The sequence below is a fragment of the Octodon degus genome, unplaced genomic scaffold (genome assembly GCF_000260255.1).
Source record: "Octodon degus isolate 3935 unplaced genomic scaffold, OctDeg1.0 scaffold00032, whole genome shotgun sequence".
Taxonomy (NCBI): domain Eukaryota; kingdom Metazoa; phylum Chordata; class Mammalia; order Rodentia; family Octodontidae; genus Octodon; species Octodon degus.
Window position 1 is genome coordinate 4,825,850 of NW_004524608.1, and position 24,031 is coordinate 4,849,880.

Below are 24,031 nucleotides of genomic sequence, written 5' to 3' on the forward strand. Positions count from 1 at the left end.
AAGCAAACACTCAAGACACAGGGAAGAAAATATTTTTCTAGAAACCTAGTGATAAGCACATATGCAGATTTCATAGATGTATATTAATATACTTCTTTTTTTTTTTTTTTTTTTCAGAACTAGGGATTGAACTCAGGCCCTTGCGCTTGCCAGGGAAGCACTTATTCCACTGAGCCATCTCTCTAGCCCCTATAAATATACTTCTATTTAAAGTTCACAATTTAAACCTTGCTAATAACTTGTTTCTACAACAAATATATTAAGGACATGTTTCTTTGTCTTTACATAATACAGTCTGTAAATTAATTTGTTAATATAATTTTTTCTGTAATCTTTAGTATGTTCAATGACTCATTTCCTATTTTTCAGTAAAAAGGAAAAGAAACCAACCGTCAGTGTGTTTGGAGTGGTGAGTTTTGGATTTATTTACTATTCAGAATAATTTGAAAATTTGACTTCTACTTCATAGAAAAAACCCATTTAACCTGGTAGAAGATTTTTGTTCAATATGGTAATGGGAATCCAAACTGAATAGGAGTTAGCATATTTCCAGTTAAATTGGATGTAGCTTATGAAATGCTCGTCATAAGTTGCCACAAGAATTATATCGCAGTAACCACCATTCCCGATGAATATTTTAATCGTCTCTTGATGAGTTATGTTGTCAGGAGTCTGTTGCTCAGAGAAGCATTTTCCTAGGGATTGTCTTTGCCGTCTTGCTAGGAGAACCTGCCACTTTTCTTGCCGTCTTCAATGGCTCTGAGATCCTGGCATGCTCAAGGTCAAAGTCTCAAGGTTCCATAATAATAAAAGGTGGGAGAGGATTATTTATTACTGTGACTTAGTGTATGTCTGTTTTGTTCTACGATGAAAGTTGAAAACCAAGTAGTTGAAAACCTTAATTTCATTTTCTAGGTAAATGGTGGTGGTTTAGAAGCTTTGCTTTAACTCTACTTGGGATAACACAGGAATTTTGTAGTTGAGGGAGCTTATTGATGATCTGTCTCTCTACCTGGATCCTTAATGCCCTTTTCTGCAGTGAATAAGCTGACATGAGTTTAGGTGCACTTTCTATGTGAACTCGCCCAGGGACTGGAACCGAGTCTCGCAGCACACACTTCTGTTTCACTCATTACATATTGGACATATTTTTAAGTAGTGAGACATCATTAGGTGGTCACGGAAATGGCTCTTAGTAAGTTGAGTAGAAAAGTAGGTGTAGAAGGAAGAGTCACCCGTGTGAACTTTGCTCAGAGGCCTCTGTGGTTGTCTGACATCCTCTTGACCTTCCTGGGCTGCCACTGCCTTGTTCTAATGCTGCTTCCTTTGCAGTTTCAGGCTGTTGAGAGCAAGTGCTCAGTCATTCACAGAAGGATACTTTGAGCAGGCAGGTGATAGGGCTTGTTACGATTATTTAATTAGTACGCTGTCGCACAGAAAGGATTTTTTATATAAGCCAGATTTATTTAAGTATTTTGAATAAAATAAAAAATTTGTTTTTGTAGATTTTTGTTTGTTTTTGTGTGCATTTGTGTTGGGGATTGAACCCAGCCCTCACGCATGCTAAGCACACACAGTACCACTGAGCTATACCTCCAACCCTACACGTTAGTTTTTGTTATTTTAGGTTAAATTTTTTTTAAACCTAAGGATTCTATTACTTTAGAAAATGTAACCTAACAGGCCACAAAAGAACAGAATCCAGAGTTTGAATGTGAGGTGGCTAGGATAAAATTCACAGAGCACGGCGTGCCAGGAATTGTCCTCAGTAATTCATTGTACAATATCATTAACTCAGAAAACTCAGGTGAGATAGATGCTATCATGACACTTTTACAAATGAAAAAGCTCAGGCCAGGCCTGGACTCGCTCAGCACATGCAGCAGGGTGGCATTCTGAGCCTCCTCAGGAAGTGCTAAGGCGGCTCTTTCATGTTTTCTTCCTGAATGCTCCACACAACACGCTGAATGTGAACCTGACGCGTATGTGAAAACCTACAAACACAAAGACGTCATGAGAATGTTTCATGGGATGGGGCTGCTGTTCTTGGTGGTGCATATTAATAACCACTTCTACCTATGACTAAGACTCCTGTGTGAGAGATGCCCGTGGGCCCCAGATTCTGTGGCATACTGAGGAGGACTCGACGGCAATCTGTCCTGCTGGCAGCCAATCCTGGGAAAGTTTTCGATTAGCAGTTATCACACCGCAGAAGAGTTTAACTGACCTTAATACTGCCACTCTGTGTACTAATGAATGCAGAGCACAACCTGCAAGTGTCACCTGGAAAGACATCTGACAGAAACCAGGCACACACTCAGTGTGTGTTAACACTGGGCACACCTGCTGTCCCACAGTGGGGAATGCTGTGACAACGTGTGGGACCCTGTGCATTGGTAAAGCTTGTCAGGCCCTCAGGGCCCAACATTTTTTACTGAGGGATGACCTCGTGGGCACCTTCTGTCCAGCATGCATCGAAGCCCAGGCTTCCAAAGACAGCAAGTGTCTGGAATGATGACATTGTAGAAATAGTTTGGTCACAATTTTTAGCCTGAATGGTGGTAACCCTCCCCAGATTGCATCTCCTGATGTCAACTAAGACCTACCTCGTGTGTGGGTCTTTCTAGTGACAGCAAGCCTCTTCTCTATTCAGTGTCTACTAATTCATTATTCCTAGGAGACTGCCTCTCGGAAGCCTTTGACATGGTCCATCAGATTATTTCTTCCCTTGGCTTTTGTGGTGTCCCAGCACAATGATTTTATCACCCCCGCTCTTTTGCTTTTGCTTGTGTCTTCTTTGCCTGGGAAGTTAGAGTTCCTCAATTTTTTATTCCAGGAATGGATTTTGGTGTTGACAGTCAGTCTAGTTCTACAGTCATTTCCAAGTATTTTTGATCTTTATGCAAACGCTTTTTCTCTTTTGAGTTGTACCCTGCAGAATTATACTATGTTCTACCCATTTTCAGCAGTACCCTCTACCAATTACTAATTACTTCTTCTGCACTGTGGACTTTGCTTTATGATTGCTTCCACTTCGGTTACCTGTGCTACAGGTATTCTGCTGAGTACTTGAGTGCATTTATGAATGGAAAGACCTCCTTTGACCTCTGGGGTTTTACTTCACCCTTGTTCTCTTAGTCATTTTCACCTGTGGGCTAAGGACTATGGGCTCACCCTTCCAGGCAGCTTCGTCCTCTAGATCTGTAAACTACAATCTCAACCTTTCACCACAGTGTTCATTAGTTCAAGGTTTGACCTTTGTCTTAGTCAGTTTTTGTCATTTGTAAGACAAAATATCCGACACCTAAAATTAAAGGAGAAAAAGTTTATTTTGGCTAGGTAGTGAAGGTTTCAGTTCTTAATGGGCTAGCTGCAAGGCAGGGTGGCAGCCCACAAGGAAAACAGCTCAAGGCAGTCAGAAGACAGAAGTCATCAGAGCTGTAGGTAGCTAAGCAGGGAAGCAGCAAGCAAGGACAGCACCCTCTTTCTGTCCCCTGTATTCTGTTCAAGCTACACACCTGAGGGTGGGTAACACTTACCCTCAGGGTGAGTATGTTCCTAGAACTGTGCCAAACCAGTCACTAGACTAATTTACCAATCACACATTCTGGATCCCAGCATCATACAGCCCTAGATCCAGGCATCTCCCAGAAGCCCCCCTTATAATCACACAAGGCTTTGGGAAGACAACTAGACACATGCCATAACAACCCTCCTCTTTAACTGCTTTTGTCCCCTTGTTTTCCTTCCTCTTTATCCTCCTTCTCTCACCTTTTCCTTACCCTTCCCTTCCATTAGTGCTGGAGATTTTGGATCCGTTGCCCTCTAGCTCTCTTTGCGTTCTCTCTCTCTCTCTCTCTCTCTCTCTCTCTCTCTCTCTCTCTCTCTCTCTCCTGTAGTTACTCACTCAGGAAACTGAATGGATGAGTTAAATTCCTTCTTTGCTCTCTAGCAGCCTCTGGCACTGTCCATGGTGTTCTTTCTTCTGTTAGCTCTTATGATGTCACCCTGTGCCGATTCCCTTCATGATCTTTGGTTTTTATTTGATAGCGTCTATAGGCTTCTCGTTTTACTTAGTCATTTCTAAGTATCTTTATCAAATGTCCTAGACTCAGCTTTCTTTGACCTCATCAGCTACATAACCCTTCCCATACATGTAATTACACTATGGATGAAGACCTTGGCTTATCTCCCAGACAACTAGTATCTATAGAGTTATAAACTGATAGTTATCAGTCTTTAACCCCAACATTTGATTCATTCCAACTTTGACCCTTCTCATGTACATCCTTCCTTCCTTCCCTTATTTCTCTAAATCTTCCCTACACTCTTTCTTCTCCCTCCCCTTCCCTTTTTGTGTGGTGCTGGAGATTGAAGCAAGAGACACGGAGTTACATCCCAAACCTTGTTTTATTTTTTGAGACAAGGTCTAATTAATTTTCCAAGGCTGCCCTTGAACTTAGGATCCATCTGCCTCATCTTTTCCAGTGTTTGGATTGCAGGCATGTGCCCCCACACCCAGCTTTATTATTCCTCTGCTGATTGTGTTCATTTTTTCATTGGTTCTGTAGTGAAATACCCAGTTAGTTGTTTAAAATGATGCAAATTTATTACCTGATGACTCTGGACTCAGAGGTCTTGCTAGGCTGAAAGCAACGTATCAGCAAAATTGTTCCCTCTGAGGAAGGATGTTTTCTTCAGCTTGTCAGCTTCTGTAAGACTCAGGGATTTCAAGTGCAGTGCTGCCCATTCCTTGCTTCTTTCTACTGCTGACTCTGAGGACATACTTTCCTCTTAGAAGCACCCTTGAGATTATACCATGTCTCCCTGGCTTTCCCAGGATATCCTCCCCTTCCCAAGAATTTTGACATCTCTTACCATGCAGGAAGCATATTACAAGGCTCCTAAAAGTAGGGTGTGCACAGGTTGGGAGTTTTATCTGCTTCTCTCATCTAGTAGAGAGATCATTCTTGCAAGCTGTCTTTTCTCCTAACAGCCCTCTTCTGATTTTGCAGTTTTAAAGATCTACACATAATGACCACTTCATATTACCTCAGTCCTTTGCTTCTGATTTTCGTACCCATTTGTATGGGAAATGTAAACCCCATCTTGTCTCTATAAATATGCATACATAAGCCTGTCTAATCTGAGATTGGTCTTACTATGGCCACATCACAAGTTATTCCTGTTCCCTCCCTCTGTTCTTACCACAGTGTTCATTCTGCATGACCCTTCAGATTCACCAACTCATTTTCCTCTAATGAGCATTGCATCTGCTCTTCATGTCAGCAATGCCACATCCCCATATGGTCACATGATGAACTGTATCATGGTGTCCCAACATCTCTTCTGAAAGGTGCTGTCCCCTGACTGGACAGCCAAACCTGCTGATCTGCTGTGGCATATGGTCTTCTATGGAATTTTTCCTAAATAGTTAACCAGTGGGTTTTTTCTTTTTCTATATTGGGTATTGAGCCATTGAATCCAAGGTGCCACATGCTGAGTTAAACCTACAGCCCTTTCTATTTTGTTGACAATGACTGCTCTTATGGAGCAAACACAGGGCCTGTACCCTGAGTTACATCCCTAGTATTTTTTCATTGTTTATTTTCTGGCAAGGTCTGACTACATTGCCCAGCCTGGACTTAACCTTGTGGTTCTCTTGTTACTTGGCTCCCTAAGCAACTGGATGACAGGTAGGCAGTACCACTCCATCAAATTTCTTGCCTATATTTGTCTTCTGTGAATCTAAGCTCCATGAGGATGAAATGCTTCTTCACTGTTGGACCTCAAAGGCTGAGAACAGTTCCTAGGAGTTTCATAGATACCTAGACATGGAATAGTTATTGAATTCATATAGTGTTCCCTTTGTAACTATTTGCACTAGAATATAACTTGTAGAAGGAGAGAGAACTTACTTCATTGTTGCCATCACCCAGAACCAAGTATGATCCTCAGTAGGTGCTCATGAAACATTTTTACATTTGGAGTAGATGACTAATTTTACCAAATTTCACCTAGTCTGGCCACCATGGTCATGTTCCTACCTAACCTGCTGAATATGACAAAGCCACCTCCTTCCAGTAATCTCCACTTCTTTGGTGTGGGAATTCCGATTCTTAGCTTTCAGCACTGATAAACCTTCCCTTTTTGTGGTTATGGTTCTCCTTCTGTATCTCTCCTATCAATGTGTAGCCATTTCCCTTTTCTTCAAAAGGCTCCAACAGTGCAGCTGATACGTTAGTGTTTTGATTTTTTGCTCCTTTACTGTGAGAGCCTGAAGAGTTATGACATGTACAAAATCAGTTGCTACGTGTTGTGTATGCTGTATTCTTTGCCTAATAAAAAATTATTAATCTTCACTTTAATTCTCACAAGACATATAGAGAGGATTTTTCTGCATATATGCATGTTTGTATCATTTTGTAAGTGTACAGATAGAGATTTTCAGCTCCCACCAGCCTGTTCCTTACAGGGGGAGGCGTTTGATTGTAGCTTTTGCCCTACTTGGGATTATTTTACCACCTTTTTAAAATCTTCTCACATTTTCCCTCCAGAAAACAACTTGCTTCATGTCATAATGGAAAACGAAACTTGGACTTTCTCAATTTTCTGGGATATTCCTGGAATCTTAGCTGAACCAAAATTCACTTTTAACTCATTCCTCTCTATATGAGATTTACCTTTTGGCTATTTGAGAACCATCTTATCATCACTAAATTTTAGGATGAAAATTTACAAACATGTAAAAAGGTGTAAAAGTAAAATTCATACTCACTGTTTATAGCTAATAATATATTGCCCATGTTTCACACAGAATTATAGATTTCATAATATCTCATGCCTGTCTCAAGTTCATATCTCTCAAAAATTTTCCCCAAAAAGTCTTACTTAAAGCATAGTGTAGTGATCATATTTAATGATATGAACAATTATTTGTTAATATTATATAATGCTCCACTAATATTCAATTTTTTTCAATTATCTCTAAAAAATTCTTCTAAACTTGATTTGTTGTAAACAGAATCAGCCCAGTGACATTTGGATATTTCTTCTCCTGAGTTTAAAATATTTGCACTTTCAGTAGATGACATTGGCATGTCTGTTAGAGCATACAGTTACGCCCCCCCCCCCAGCTGGGCTTCATTAATTGCTCTCTTGCTATCATTTAACTTGGTCCTCCATGCTTTGCATGTCCTATAGGGTGACAGTGAGGCCTAAAGACTTTTCTAGTTCATGTTAAGCATTTTGGTAAGAATATTGCGCGGAGGATGCTATGTGCTTAATTTGTCATCGTGTCCATCATGTTCCACGAGTGTTTGGATTCATGGCCTGCTTGATTTTGAGGCATTCTCAAGGTCAAATATCTTCTAATGGCGATAATGAGATATGCTTTGCATAAAATCATAAAATCTGTCTTCTCTGATTCTACAGGAATTCAATATTTTGTCCACTTTTTAATGGTTCTAACAAAGATAATTTCTGCCCATCCTTCATATTGATTTGTTGAGAGTATAGCATGCGTTCCTACTCTAGACAAAGTGCCAAAGTTTGAGTCATGCTTCACTATGATAATGAAAAAGCACAACCAAATGTTATTCTGTTCTTTATAGTATAACTTGAAAATCAGACATATTTGGGAGTATAAAGTTCTGTCAATAACTTAAACTGAGCTGAATGGATTACACTTTGAAGAAATAGAAAAGACTGAAATCCAAACTCCTCTGCCCTTTCCAGGCCATACATTCCTGCCGAAGCTTACCTTTGCACTAATCATTTCATAATTTGATTTAGCTTTTTCTCTCCTACTTGAGGGACTGCAGTTCACTGCTGCTGATAACTATTCCCTTTATTTTTCCAATTGTCTGTTCAGTGTTTATTCCCACTCACTACTATAAGTTCCTTGGCAGCTAACTTTAGGACTGATTTAGGTCTCCTTGTGGAAAGTACATAAGCTCTTGCTTGCACTGCTGTCTTTTATGTTGCCTGATACCTGACCCGTGTTTGGGTTTACACTTCCTTCCTGGACCTAAGACTGTGGGTCCTGTTTCCTCCTTGGACAGCAAAACTTCTGCCTGCAGCTACGCGGTTTGTCCACATGACACCCACCTGTCTTAGGCTGAAGTACTGGCTTTATCTTGTTTTTGTTTTAATTTTCTTTTATGTTTTTCTTTCCCACTCCTTAACCAGTTCATTCAGTTACATGAAAGAAGCAGTAATTACTTCCCATGTGTCCCTGAGCCTATTCTTCTCACTGTATCATCTTCTCACTTTTTAGATCTGAAGAAATCTTTTTCCCTATGACTTTGCTACTGAAGAAATCTTTCTCCCTTTGACTTTACTGTAACTGAAGAAATTATGAGGATCTGCACGGGTAGAATAGGGCCATGTTCTGCCTTCCTAGGAAAAATGATTCTTTAGAAGCATTCATCTAACTAATTCTTTCCTTCTCATTATTAAGGCATGATTATGCTAAAAGTCATTTTAGATTTATGCTAATTCCTTTGTGCAATGGAACTTTATCCTAAAGCACTCTCTTAAAGTAGCAAAATGCTTCTTAATTGTTTTAGAAGGGCATTGGCAATAAGATTTTCTATGAAAAGAAAAGTAATTTCTATTATAACTGTTTTTGTGTTTTCTTTTGTTCTTGGAATTGAAGTCATGACCTTGCACTTGCCAGGAAGACCCTGCGCCACTGAGCTGTATCCCAGGCGCCTCTCTTATAAAGTGGAGCAACATATATTTTATTTATAAAATGGTCATTCAAGACGTTTACATACAGTTTTGACCAAACTTCATACAAGATAGAGTCTAGTATAAAGAATTACTTGAGATCTCAATAGTAGAAAAATTTCTCATTTCTAATTAGGATAGTTCATTAAAGGTAATGAGTATCTTGGACTGGAGTAGTAACTAATAGTAGTGGTGGCCTTACATATCATTTGGGTTAGGGATATATTATTAAGGTAGAGCAAACTATCCATGAGGCGTGCTAACTGTGCCTATACTTTGCATTTTCTCTTTCTTAGTTTCGCTACTCCGATGGGCTGGACAAGCTGTACATGTTGCTGGGAACTCTGGCTGCTTGTATCCATGGAGCGGCGCTCCCCCTCATGATGCTGGTGTTGGGCAACATGACAGACAGCTTTGCAGACGCAGGAAGCAGTTTGCCACCAAATATTACAGATGTAAATCTAAGTAGGTATTGTTTCTGGTACTGACTTTATTCCAGACATGAAGGAAAACACTGTGGAGCCCTTCCAATATGTGTACTGTTCTGTTTAATGCTGTGGAAAGTGGAGCCTGCGAGCACCATCTTCCTAAGTACCGTACATGTTTGCAGTAGAAAAGTATTTTTACAGTCATCTTGGGGAGTGGTGTGTACATGTACATAATACAACTTGGTTACTTCTTTTTTAATCCCCTTCACCCTCCCTCCTTCCTCCTCTAATTCCCCTTTCTCCATTTTTCATTCTCATTTATACTATTAATCTTATTTCATGCTTGTGGAATATGCATTCATTGAGGGTGGTAGGTTCCTGTACATAATAGATCTTTATTTTACTTTTATTCCCTTGCCCTCCTCCTCTGCTTTTGTCATTGGTCACTTAGACACCTCTCCACTTGCCAGAGATCCATTTATTTTCATTCCATATTGGTCCATCCTCTTCTACTCACTTCAGATCTAAAAAGTGAGTAGAAGAGGATGCAGTGAGAAGAATGGGATCAGGGACACCTGGGAGGTAATTACTGCTTCCTTCATGTAACTGAAAGAACTGTCTCCATCTTTCATTGATCTCTTTGGTGGTACTTTGAATTACTTAAATAAGAGATATCATGTGGTAATTAGGTCTGTGTCCAGCTTATTTCACTTAACATATTTTGTAAGTACATCCACTTTCCTACAAATTTCTGAAATTTCCCTTTTTTATAGCTGAGTAGGAATTCATTATGTGTAGACACCACGTTGCCTTTATTCAGTCGTGTAATGATGGAGTTACAGCTGCTTCCAGGGTTTAGAGAACATGAATTGTGCTGCTGTTAACATCAGTGTGCATGTTTCCCTATAGTATGATGTCCTAAGCTCTTTGGGAATGATACATAGAATGTGGATAGGTGGGTTCTATGCAATTTCTAATATTAGTTCTTTGATGCATAATTCCTTGGTGTGGTTGATTCCTAGATATTTCATTTTTGTTGAAGCTACTGTGAATGGTGTTTTCATAATTTCCTTCTCATTAAGTTCATTATTTGTATGCACAAATGATTGTTGTGTTAATCTTATGCTATACTGCTGATGTTGGTTATTAATTCTAAGAAGGATTTTTTGGTAGAATTCCTTGGGTTTTCAATATAGAGTATCATGTTGCCTGCAATTCATAATAATTTAAATTCTCCCTTTCCTGTATGCAATCTTTTTATTTTTTTTTCTCTTACCTGATTGCTCTGGCTAATATTCCAAGTACTATGAGCCTCCTTATCTTGATCTTGATTTTAGCAGGAATTCTTTAGTTTTTCCTCACTTAGAATGCTGGCTGATGGTTTGTAATAAATAGTTTTTATCAAATTTAAGTATGGTCATTCTATACCTATTTTCTCCAAGGCTCTAATCATGAAGTGGTGTTGGATTTTGTCAAATCCTTTTCTGCATCTACTATTATGTTTGTGTGGTTTTTGACCTTGCTTCAGTTTATGTGATGTATGAAACCTACTTGATCATCATTTTTTTTTTTGATGATGTGTTGAATTCTTTCCTTTTTTTTTTTTTTTTTTTTTTTTTTTTTTTGGTGGAACCAGGGATTGAACTCAGGCCCTTGCACTTGCCAGGCAAGCACTTATTCTACTGAGCCATCTCTCCAGCCCTGATGTGTTGAATTCTATCCACTAATATCTTGTTGAAGACTTTTGCATCTGTGTTCACTAAGGAGATTGGCCTATACTTTTATTTTTTAGTTGCGTCTTCAACTGTTATTGGAATCCGTTACTATTGCCTCCCATAAAGAAATTGGGGAGTTCTTGCCTTAGTTACTTATCTCATTGCGGAACAGAATATCCAGCACTCAAAGTTAAGGAGGAGGTTTATTTTGGCTCACAGTGTATAAAAGTTTCAATCAATAGTCAGCTGGCTCCAAGGCAAAGCAGCATGGCAGAGGGGCATCACAGAAGAGAAACAGTCCTTGGCAGAGAAGACAGAAGGCAGCAGGCGGTGAAGCCTGTCTTCCCTCTTCCCCTTTGTATTCCACCCACACTACAAGCCCATCAATTAGTCTCACCCACACCCGGGGTGGGGTTTCCATTATCCACAGCCAAAATTATGTTAAACCAATTCAATTATCATGCACATTAGTCTCCCTTTGGGATGCCTTAATCTGGCATCACATAGCCATGATCCACCCACCTCCCCAAAGCAGAAGCTCTGAGCACACAAGACCATTGGGGCACATTTAGATACCAGCGATAGCAGGTGCTGTCCCCATTTCTTTGGAGAGCTTGAGAAGTATTGGTGGTATAACATCTTTAAAGGTTTTGTAAGGTTTGTAAGGATTCTCAGGTCCTGGGCTTTTTTAGTTGGTAGATTCTTTTTTTTTTTTTTTTTTTTTTCTTTTTGTAGATTCTTTATTACTATTGATTTCATTATTTATTGTTTGGTTGTTCAGCATATTTGTGTCTTCTTGGGCTAGCTTTGATGATGTGTATGGGTCTCAAATCTGTCAATTTCTTTAAAATTTGCCAATTTGTTGAAATACTTTAGCAAAGTCATTACTATCTTCTGGAAGAAAACAATGTCTGTTCTAATTTATCTTTTTTTTTCATTTTTAACTGTGTTAGTCTTTTCACTCTTTCTCTTCCTAAGGCTGGAGAAAGATTAATCTTTTTTTTTTTTTCCTGTATTTCAGGGCAGTCTACAAGGGGTTCAGGGTCTCACTGCTAGATCAGACTCGTAGTGATCCTCCTGTTTACAGCCTCCCAAGTGCTGAGATTACAGGCACGCGCCACCACATCCAGTCTCAGTTGCTGTCTCAGTAAGCCCTGGGGGTGGGGCTGACATGACAGGCCTGGGAATCAAACCCTAGGCCCCTGCAGTTAATCTTTTTTAATTATATTTTTCTTTCAAGATAACTAGCTCTTTGATTTGTTGATATTTTTGTATTTTTTTTTAGCCTCCATTGTATTGATTTTTCCCTCAAATCTTTTATAATTTCCAGCCTTAATTTTGCTTTGGGACTAGACTGTTGATTCTCAAGTATCTTAAGATTCTTTATGACAACGTTATTGTTTGAGTTTTCTCTGTTTTCCAAATGTATCCTTTACTCTACTTAAGAGAAGAATCCACCAAGAAGAGATAACATTGATAAATATTTATTCACTGAATATTGGAGCGCTGATCTTAATAAAACAAATACTGCTGGATACCTAAGATCAATTAAGTGGTATTGCAGCCATAGCGGGGTATCTGTGTCCTGTATTTGAAACAAACTTTTCTCTTAGGCCTGCTTTCACTATGTCCCCGAGGTTTCAGTGACTTTTGTTATGAATTTCCAGAAATGTTTTAATACCTTTTTTAATTCTCCTATGAACCATTGGCTGTTGAGTGTGTTGGTAATTTTCCAGGAGCCTCTACATTTTCTGTGGTTTTCTCCTATTATTGACTTCTGGTTTCATTCCATGTTGGTCTATATGTGGAACAATTTTGATTTTTTGATATTTATGTGACCAGGCTTTGTGGAATGATATGTGAGCTATTTGGGGAAAAATACAGTATGCTGCAGAAAAGAATTTATACTCTGTTGTCGTGAGATGTACTATTCTGTCGATATCTATTAAATCCATATGCAATGGTATGTTTCAACTATCATATTTTTATTGATTTTTTTTGTTTAGTTGATAATGTTTATTTTCAAATACAGGACACAGATACCCCACAACAGCTGCAATACTACCTAATTGATCTTAGGCATTCAGCAGTATTTGTTTTATTAAGATCAGTGTTCCAATATTCAGTGAATAAATATTTATTAATGTTATCTCTTCTTGGTGGATTCTTCCCTTAAGTAGAATGTAATAGCCTTCTTTATCTCTTCTAGTCAGTTTTAGTGTGAAATTTACCTTATCTGATATTAAAATTGCTATTTCTGCTTGTTTTTGGAGTTCTGATGTATGAAATACAATTTCTACCCTTCGATTTTTAGACTACAGATATCTTTTTTAGACTAGGTAAATTCATTTTGAATACAACAGACACCTGGATTCTGTTTTTTTGACCCAGTCCACCTATCTGTGAGCACCAGCTTTTGTTTGTAATGAGTTTCTGGAGGCAAATGCACAGACTTTAGGATGCTTAGTGGAAATTCTGACAAAGATGTCAAGTTTGAGGCCACAAATATTGCAGAGAATTTTAGGAAGAAATGGAAGAATCCATCCAGGACCTTGGATAATAAGCTGGAATCGGTTATGAGCGTCCCTGCCAGGTTGAATATGGGCATAACAGAGGAATGCAGAATGATACGTGGGAGACTAGAAAGCTCCAGTCACCATCAGCTGAGATGAGGCAGATGGAGGGAGACTGTCTGTGCAGGAAATAGCAGAAATTCAAGATTTCACATTGTCGTGGGTTAAGGTACCTGGAAGGAAAGGCAGGAATGGAGGCAAATAAATTGTGTGTGTGTGTGTGTGTGTGTGTGTGTGTGTGTGTGTGTGTGTGTGTAAAAAAGTAGGAAGCGATGTTTGAAACAGAAAAGGAAGAGAATTTTTTGAGCCACGTCTTTGAGAAAGAATGGGATTCATGACTCAAGAACAAAAGTTTGCTTTAGATCAGAGCAGGGACCCTTCATCTATAGCAATAGGTAGGAAGAGACAACATTTGAGTGTCAGAGTCCCAAGGTGGGTAGATGATGGGTTGAGAATCTGGCAGTTTTCCTCTGATTAGGCCAGTTCACTCCTCTCAAGACGGTGGTTCATCTTTGAGCACCTGGAGAGTACTAAGCCACATATATACCATGTTTTTTCTTATGCACACATATTTGTGATTAAGTTTAATTCATAAATCAGACACAGTAAGAGATTAATAACAATAACTAATAATAAAAACATAGCAAATATATACTGTAATAAGAATTACTTGAGGATGCTCTCTCTATTTCTCACATTATACATGATACTGTATTGCGTGCACCCTTTTGTGATGATAGAAACTGATACCACTGGCAGTTGACTGCTGGTACTCAAACTACAGAAAGTAAAACTGAAACTAGAGGATTATAGGTTCTGTTTATTCCTTATTAGATTGTGTGCAGAGAAATGAAGAAAAATGAGATATTCAAATTTTAACCTGAGTTAGTAATTTAAAAAAAAGGCCTAAATGGTAATAATTTATCTTTACAGAACTTTTTTGCAGAGTTTGAAATACTTATATATAATAAAGTATCTTGGGAGAGGGACCCACATCAAAACTGGAAAGTAATTTTTGTTTCACATGGACTTACCCACATAGTCTGAAGGTAACACTATAAAACATTTTTTATGCATTTCTGCATGAAGCAAAGCTTGGTGAAGTGGTGTTGCCTGTGGGTAGCATTGTGTCAGGGCCCAAGAGTTTCACGTTTTGATGCACTTCCAACTTTCAGGAGAATAATCAGAATGGATTTATATTTTGATGCTCATACTGTGACTACATACACTGTGTGCAAATTGGAAGAAGAACGACCCAGTTGTGTTTATGTTTTGATGTTTAAATTATTGGTGTATGAATGGTGTGCCTATCTTGAATGTATTTCAAAATGTTGGTGAAATAAGCAGAAAAAAATTTCACTGTCACTGGCATTTACTCATAAGTGTAGGCTCCATCTTACAAACAAGCATCTTTTTTTTCAAAGTTTTATTGATAAACAGCAATGAGACAGTTTCAAATCAAATCGGATGTACAGTTTCAACAAATAACACACTGCATATATTCTTCTTAGTGGTTAATTGCTGTACAAGATGCGGACTTGAGATCCTATTTACAAACACCATTAGAACAAATCATTCTATTCATTAAGAGAATGCAACTATATATCTATCCTAACCACTTTGAATACACAGATACAAAATGGACATTCATCTGTATACCCCATTTTTTCTAAGTTCCGTTATTGACAAATAAGGATCTTTGAATTAAGTCTGATGTGGTTGTGTACAGCTTGTAGTGAAGCACTGGAATGAATGGCATAGTAATTACAGATAATAAGGAGTAAGCTCCCTGTTTTTTATATCTTTTTTGTAAATTATTATTTGTATTTTGTCTGGTTCATTAGTATGTGCTTATTTTTCTAATGAAGACAAAGGAGATATGAATGGTGTCTTTGTTTTGCGGTGACCTAGGTGACTTCAACACACAGATCTATGAGCGTCTGGAGGAACAGATGACCACGTACGTAGACACTTGCTTTACTGTCATTTGCTTAGCTTTTTCTGAGTCAGTCCCAAGATAGTACTGTTTACAATTTTACACTATCTTCAAAAAAGTCTGAAGTTTTGTGGTGAACAATATCAGTTTTAGATTTTAAAGAAGATACCATGCAGAATTATTTTGAAGAAGAATTATTTGCTGCAGAAGATGTCTAAAAGTAGGGTGAAGCCTCAGATATACTCAATGCATGTGATGGCAAACAGGGAAAGCTTGAAGTAGCCTTTAAAAGAACTGTGGTCCTTAAATACTCATTAACTGGCTCCAGGGGCACGCAGAGTGCCAGAAGGATTTGTACCAGACAACTGCTTTGCTTGAAATGGCAGTGAGTCAAGAGACAAGTTCTAGCTTGATTTTGAATAGCAAATAAATGATGCACACTTGGGGAAATTGTCATCAATATGTGCCAAATACCAAATTCAGTCAGCTTCAAAGCAATTGAGTGCCAGCATATGACTGTTAGTAGTTGAATTAAGAATCAATATATTCAGTGGCTTTGTAATTCCTGGCTTGCTTTTTTACATTTCTGTCATGATGTAATAATAATATCAGCCAATGAGAATTGTTTAAACTCAGTTTCAGAGGCTGGGAAGATGGCTCAGTGGAATAAGTGCTTTCCTGATAAGCACAAGGGCCTGAGTTCAATCCCTGGTTCTGCAAAAACAACAACAACAACAACAACAAAACCTCAGTTTCAAATTCTAAATAGAACATCTGGAAGATGTTCTGATCTTAACACTGACCTTAACAAACATTACTGAAAACTTTTGTTAATGATTTACATATCTTGAAGTTTAGTCCCTAGAGTAGTTTATAACAGATGTCTGAAGATAAATGTTAGTGATTCAGATGATAAAGATAATGTGTTATTCTGTGAATTACCTGATAGGTTTTAAGAGAGTAGAGACAGCTGTTTATACCTTGAAAATTAAAAAACAAATAATCCCATACATTTCTGTGAAAAAGCATTGTTTTCACATTAGAAAAATCAGAACATCTTGGTTGATAACATGTGTTACATTAAAACACATTACTGATTGTCAAACTATAAATTGTACCTGTTCAATAAGATTTTTTTTTTTAATCTTAGCTCTCCCTTGCTATGTACACTTAGTACTGGGATAATATTTAATTACTGATTCATCTACTTAGTCATTTAATAACTAAAATTTAGAGAGCTAAGTACATGTTCTCAGATAATTATGTTGTAAATTCCCAGGTGCCCTGGAGGAGTTTTGATCTAGCAATTCTCTTGATGGAGTGTGCATGGGATTTTGAACCATAACATCAGAGACTAGCATCTTATTGCATGGATATTTTTATAGCCTCTAAATTGTACAACTATTTTTTAAAAGATTGCAAAGAATTTTTTTGTTAGCTGCAGTTCTTTATTAACTCCTAATTCCTTGTCTTCTGGTTTCTTGAAGCAGTAGGTCAGATGACACTTGCCACAATAATGTCTGTCAAAGTGGCTGGCCTTAGAAACTCCAGCACCACATTCATCGGTAGGGCGCTCTTGACAAAGATGACTAATTTTGCCATTTTCATCCACCTTATAGTATTTTAGAGGAGCCAGTTTAACCTTCTTTCTCTTGTGCTTATTCACAAGAGACTTCTCTTCCTTTTCTTAGCACCACCACGGAGTCTCAACACAAAATGAAGAGTAGACTCCTTCTGAATGTTGTAATTAGACAAAGTACGTCCATCCTCCAGTTGCTTACCAGCACAGATCAGCCTCTGCTGATCAGTAGGCATTCCTTCCTTATCCTGGATCTTGGCCTTTACATTTTCTATAGTGTCCAAGGGTTCACCTCGAGCATGATGGTCTTCCCTGTAAGGGTTTGCATGAAAATCTGCATCTCGGTGGCAGATCCACCACAGATGGCAGATCTGAAAGTAGCAAAGAATTTTTTAAAATGGAAAGAAAATTAGTATCCTGTATCTTATAAGGTTTGGTTTCTAACTTAAAAATAAATTCATTAGTGAAGGTCAACTGTAGTTCACTTTTCAAATATGAATGCTCGGAGCAAGGAGCCTTCAATTTTCCTAGATATGAAAGGTTTGAAGCTGGAAAACATCTTTCGTTATTAATGTTAGAGATTATGCTGAAAGGAAAACCACAAATTATTCATTAAATATATAGTTTTGTGTTATGCTTTTTCTTATCATTTAATAGAAAAGCTCTGCTAGACTTGTGGCCCAAAAGGCCAGGGCATCATTTCCAGGCCCTGGTTCCACTTTCTGTCAAATTCTGTACTTCTTTCCATACTGTACTGCACAGATGTCCCAAAAAGGGTTTAGAGCCGATTGGGCCATTCAGGGTGCTATAACCAGGTAGACCCTCAAGGGCTGCTCAGTTGATGTTGCTATAGTAAATATAGACACTGCTACAGTGACGCACATTTCCCATCATCCCACCGTAGTGGCTCAGTGTTCTCAGTGCTCACTCTATGCCAGTGCTGGACAAGAATAACTGGCATGTGACTGAGTCACTGTACTCATTTCCATTTTCAATTAGAAAACTGGGGCTAGAGAGTGGTCAGCAGCCTGCCTGAGACTGTGCAGATATTGAGTCAAGAACTGAGATTGTGAAAACTTAGCTCTCTTTCCTATCTTGCAAGATGGCGGCTGAAAAAACTGAGAAGCCAGACACTAAAGAGAAGAAACCCAAACCAAGAAGGCTTCTGCCAGTGGTACTGGTAAAAGGGGTAAGGTGAAGAAGGCAAAAAAGTCCAAGAAGGGGAAGCCCCACTGCAGCCAAAATCCTGTCCTGGTTAGAGGACTTGGTAGATACTCCCAATCTATGTATTCTGGAAAGGCTTTGTTCAAGAGAAAGTACACAACTGCTAAATCAAAGGTGGAGAAGAAATAGAAGGAGAAAGTTCTTGCTATGATCACAAAACCAGTCGGTGGGGACAAGAATGGAGGTACCTGGGTGGTTAAGCTTCAAAAAATGCCTAGATACTACCCTACTGAAGATGTCTCCCAAAAGCTCTTGAGCCATGGCAAGAAACCCTTCAGTCAGCATGTGAGGACACTTTGAGCTAGCGTCACACCTGGCACCATCTTGATCATCCTCACCTGGCATCACGGAGGCAAGAGAGTGGTCTTCTTGGAGCAGTTGGCCAGTGGCTTGCTACTTGTCACTGGGCCTCTTAGCCTTAATCATGTTCCTCTATGAAGAACACACCAGAAATTTGTCCTTGCCACCTCTATAAAAATTGGTATCAGCAAAGTGAAAATCCCCAAACAACTCACTAATTCTTACTTCAAGAAAGAAGAAGCTGCAGAAACCCAGACACCAGGAGGGTGAGATCTTCAACACCGAGAAAGAGATACTAGATTTCAGAGCAGCTAAGGGTAGATCAGAAAGCGGTGGACTCACCGATTTTAGCAAAAATCAAAGCTATTCTTCAGCTCCGGGACTACCTGTGATCTGTTTTTGCTCTGACAAGTAGAATTTATCCTCATAAATTAGTGTTCTAAATTTCTTACTAAGAACCTAGTTAAATAACTGATACATTTTTAAAAAATTGAGATTGAGCCAAAGTGGAAATCACTTTTTTAAAGTTATTTGTTTCCTTAACACTTTTTGGTTATACATAATGATTACATTCAGCGTAAGGAGCTGGTACCTGTGCATAACACATCTTAATTCTTTATACCTCCCCTTCCATGCCCTTTTGTCCATCTATTGATCCTCTTCTCATGTGCAAGTGATCTATCTCCTTGTGCCCCCTTACCTTTTATTTTGATCTTCAACTGATTTACACTTTGGGTTCATTATATAAGAGAAGTTACTCTTAATCATTTTTCTGTAATAATGGAGATGTAGTTAGGTGCTGCCTGTTACCACCCCTTCTTATTCACTAAAATGGTAAAATACCAGGATGAGCTAAAAGTGATCATGAGTCATCTGTCTGGGTTTGATACATTAATGAAGAAACTGCATGTGTGTTCCTGTTCTCTAGGTATGCCTACTACTATAGTGGAATCGGAGCTGGCGTGCTTGTTGCTGCTTATATTCAGGTTTCATTTTGGTGCCTGGCAGCTGGGAGGCAGATACACAGAATTAGAAAACTATTTTTCCATGCAATCATGAAGCAAGAGATAGGCTGGTTTGATATGCATGACGTTGGGGAGCTGAACACGCGGCTCACAGAGTAAGTACCCAGTTGTATAGTTGACCCATATCTGGTTCTGGCTCTTCACATAATGAAGTAGACATCATCAAATCTGTTAGGGGATGTGGGTGCATCAGCCAGAAGACTGAATTCCTCCTCAGTAGTAACCCTGTCTTTACGTGCCTCTTGTCCCCAGTACCCAGCAGGTTATGAGGAGACCTGCATGACCGGCACTGAGGAAGGAGCTGGATTTACCAACAGTGTGCAGTACAGCAACACTGTCATACTTCCTGGGCAAATTTTTGGGCAGTTTGAAATTTCTACCTTGAATCCTTCGTTAAACCATGTCCATTTCCCGGGGACACAGAGACTACAGATTCCTGCTGTCCCACAAATTTCCAACTAGGAATTGTCTTCTTGCCAAATGAAACAAGCAAACGCAGAAAGGCCGTAGATGTAAACTAATTTATCCCTCTCTCAACAAAACCAAACCGGGTTCAGAAGAAAAGTTCTGTGTTTACACTTGTGGCATTTTCTCAAAAATTGTTTGTTCTTTTAGTGATGTCTCCAAAATTAACGATGGAATTGGTGACAAAATTGGAATGTTCTTTCAGTCAATGGCAACATTTTTGGCTGGTTTTATAGTAGGATTCACACGTGGTTGGAAGTTGACCCTTGTGATCTTAGCTATTAGCCCCGTTCTTGGACTGTCGGCTGGAATCTGGGCAAAGGTAAGTGAAGCCTGTGAATTCTGGCTTTAACTGCTCCCTAAAACCCCTTGGAAAGACTTTATTGTAGTCTGGATCTCCCATTTCATATATCGGTCTTCGGTTCAAAATCAGTAGGAAAATCTGCTCGACTTCCTTGAGTACTGCTCATGTCAGGGCTTCTTGTCCTTGGCCATGTGATCATTTTGGAGAGGTATGGTCAAGCAGGAAGGGGCTCGTATAGCTCACCCTCTGCCTGAACAAAGAGGACATATGGAACACTGGAAATCCTTTTTCGAGTGTGAGAGCCAAGTAGAGATTGTTCCATAAACAGCACGTGCTCCATTCAGTTAAGAGTTCTAATTTGAATGTTTTTAGTTTTGATTTTTTTAACCTTTTTTTTTTTTTTTTTTGTGGAATGGGGGATTGAACTCAGGCCCTTGTGCTTGTCAGAGAAGCACTTATTCCACTGAGCCATCTCCCTGGCCCTGAATGTTTTTAGTTTTGGAGACACAGGTTTATCAGAACTGTAAATTTTTCTATTCATATACATTCCAAGCATTCTCATGAAAATAATTTAAGGAATGCACTTTCTTTCCCCACATACATGTAAATAGTCAGTCTCCAATTCTGTCTCCCAGTTATGGTAGTAGACTAAGAGAAGTTGGCCCTCCCCACCCTGGTACACATGTCTCTCAGAATTTTGTAAAGCTTCTTTTCTTGGAGTGTGTTGTATTTATTTAATAAAATGTTTGAAGTTAAGATTGGATATCTGGTGGACAGTATATGGTTTTTTGAGGGTTCCATGTAATTTAGAGATGATACCCCAAATCCATATGAAGGAAAGATATATAAAAAAGAAGACCAACCAGAACCAAGCCTAACACAAAATAATTTTAGCTGTGAATAGAAAGTACTGTGTTATTATGTCTCTTCTTTGTAAAGGTCTTTTTTTATCTATCTTACTCTCTGAATAACTACTTTTAAGTTTATGATGCATAGTGTATTAACTATTGTTAGTTTCTTATTATGTTGTACTCTCTAAGATAAATGTTCAGGAGTACAGTTGTTGACTTATATGATATAATGACTGTTTTCTATCATTTTATTATTGTAGCATGATATGTATTTTCTTTTGCAAAATTTAATATTCTCAAAAGTTCCAGTTCTGTTTATCTAGATGAAGATCCATGTGGTTTTCATGGAAAATGTGCAGTTCATCTATGTTGTATCATCTCTATCTAAAAATAATTTGAGGCAGTATGTGGAACATCATGCCCAAAAATAATCAAGAGAAACATTTTATTTTCATGTACATTGACATATTTGGGTATCCATATATTTTTGCATTATGATAAAGAACTTGTTAAAAATGCTGAAATGACCTGAAATTGCATTCAAAACAGATACTGTCCTCATTTACTGATAAAGAACTCTTGGCATATGCAAAAGCTGGTGCAGTGGCTGAAGAAGTCTTGGCAGCTATAAGAACCGTGATCGCATTTGGAGGACAAAAGAAAGAACTTGAAAGGTTTGAGTTTCTTTTTTAAGTTGCTAGAACTCCTAAATTCTGTGTGATTAACTGTGTAATTAACACAGTATAATTAACTGTGTTGGCAGTTAACTATAGGAGATTTTCTCCTGTATTTTTTCTAATAGTTAATGGATATATTGCAGCATTGCTAATATTCTATAAGTTGCAATTTTTAAAAATTTATTTGATTGTTACAGGGTCTCACTATACAGCTCAGACTCATAATGATCCTCCTGCTTTCAGCCTCCCCAGCTCTGAAATTACAGTCTTGAGCCACTATGCCCCAACTCTGGTGGGCTCAGTCCAGACTCTGGTGGGCTCAGCCCACCCTTGGGGTAGGGCTGGTGCAGCATGTGGTGCTAGGGATGGAACCATGGTCCCTGTGTTTGCCTAAGTAAGGGCTTTACTCCACTGAGTTATCTTGACAGGCCTGCAAATGTTTTATACAATTCTCCTGTCTGCTAATGCAAAGAATTTTAGCTTCTCAGATGGACATTAACATATAACTAATTTTAAGTCTAAAATATATTTCATATTTCTGATAAGTTTGGGATCTATCAAACTAATATTTCAAGACTGGAAATGCCTATTTTTCACATGCCTATAGGATCAGTTTCTTTTTTTTAATTTTTTTGCCATAATTTTATTGATAAACAAATAGCAATGGGACAGTTTCAAATCAAATCGGTAGGACAATTTCAATAATTAACACACTGCATACATTCTTCTTAGTGGTTAATTGCTGTACAAGATGTGGACCTGACATCCCATTTGCAAACACCATTAGAACAAATCATTCTACTCATTAAGAGAAAGTAACTATATATCTATCCCAACTACTCAGAGTACACAGATACAAAATGGACATTCATCTGTATACCTTTTTTTTTTAAGTTCCATTGTTTGAATAATATAAGTGTGTAAGCTCAGAAAAACATTCCAAAAGAGTTCAGCAGCCCACAATAGTATTGGGTCTTCTGCTGCACTGGCAACGTCACAAATTGATGACCTGAATCCCCCACAGCTCAATATAACAGCATGACTTTACTTCTTATATTTCGTTTTTATACTTTTCTGCTGGATGGAAAAGACCAAGGTAAAGCAGGACCTATGCAACAAGAGTTGTAGCTTTTGGGTCTGATAAGGCCTGTGAAATCCCCTCAGGATTTATCCTGAGATCCTGTACCCCAGGTTGTAGAGCCTTTGTCAGTGACAGCCATGTGGATGAGTCACGACCATTGCTTGGCCAATGTGCACTCTGTGAAAGCCTGAGAGACGGTTTTCTCTCCATGTGACTCTCCTAGGGCACACTCGACATCATCGATCACTTTCCTCTTTGGCGCCATAATCTCCTTGATCAGAAAATTTGGGACACTACCGAGTTACATGATGTTTTAGTACAAGTTCACATATGTCCTGAGTCTTAATTGACCTTAGAAGGCTAAGGCCAAAATGTTGGCTTTCCCTGCAGCCCTCCTTTTTCTGTAATTTTAATCTGCAAACTTAGGTTGTTAACCATCCAGAAGACAAGCTTATTGATATTATCAAACAACTTAGGTTGTTAAGCTTAACCTCACTATTTGTCTGCATATCAAACATCTTAGGCATAATATGGAACAGGTATGTTTCATCAAGTATTGATATGTTGAACTTTAAGTCCCTGCAGAATATGATAAAAAAAATTTAAAAATTAGAATATGTTTTAAAAATAGGCATAAAGATTTATATACTTCTCATGTTTGCACATAAGTCCAAAAATCTCACCATATACAACCTTGAATCAGGACAGTCCCACAATTTTCCTTTCCCTCTCTCTTGATTTCCTTCACCACCCACTTCTTCTTGAACAACCACCTACCCGAGAGACATCATAACTGCAACTGGCATGTCATGACAAGCAGCCCATATTCAGAAGAGCAGAATGACAGGCTCTCCAAGCATGAATACTATTACAAAATACCATCTGCAATTCAGTAGCTTAGTTCACAAGTATCAGTATATATAGTTAGTCAGGGTGAGAATCTTTCCAATTAACTACTAGATTAAAAAATCTTCTGAAGATTCTCAGGATCATTGCCTTGCTTATCTTCTACATATAACTATATGACTTGACGTTGTAATGTTTCCTAGCTCTTCTCCTTTCCCTCTCTTTATTAGTTGGTCCTTGAGATCCTGCTTTCCTTTTACTTGTATTATATCTTTCTATTTGTATTTCTTCTTT

General features: G+C 38.4%; 1 protein-coding gene across 3 annotated transcripts in view; it reads left to right on the forward strand.

Annotated features, from left to right (window-relative positions):
- Nucleotides 1–24,031, forward strand: part of LOC101586484 (multidrug resistance protein 1) — a 98,557-nt gene that overhangs the window by 6,461 nt on the left and 68,065 nt on the right. For 2 of the 3 annotated variants that reach the window (XM_023713617.1, XM_023713618.1), the window contains exons 3-8: nucleotides 370–409; nucleotides 9,030–9,198; nucleotides 15,361–15,409; nucleotides 19,417–19,608; nucleotides 20,129–20,300; nucleotides 21,683–21,807. In XM_023713617.1, the coding sequence (XP_023569385.1) occupies nucleotides 370–409; nucleotides 9,030–9,198; nucleotides 15,361–15,409; nucleotides 19,417–19,608; nucleotides 20,129–20,300; nucleotides 21,683–21,807 (747 nt within the window). The remainder of the gene's footprint in view (nucleotides 1–369; nucleotides 410–9,029; nucleotides 9,199–15,360; nucleotides 15,410–19,416; nucleotides 19,609–20,128; nucleotides 20,301–21,682; nucleotides 21,808–24,031) is intronic. The other variant, XM_023713621.1, reaches the window with a different exon arrangement.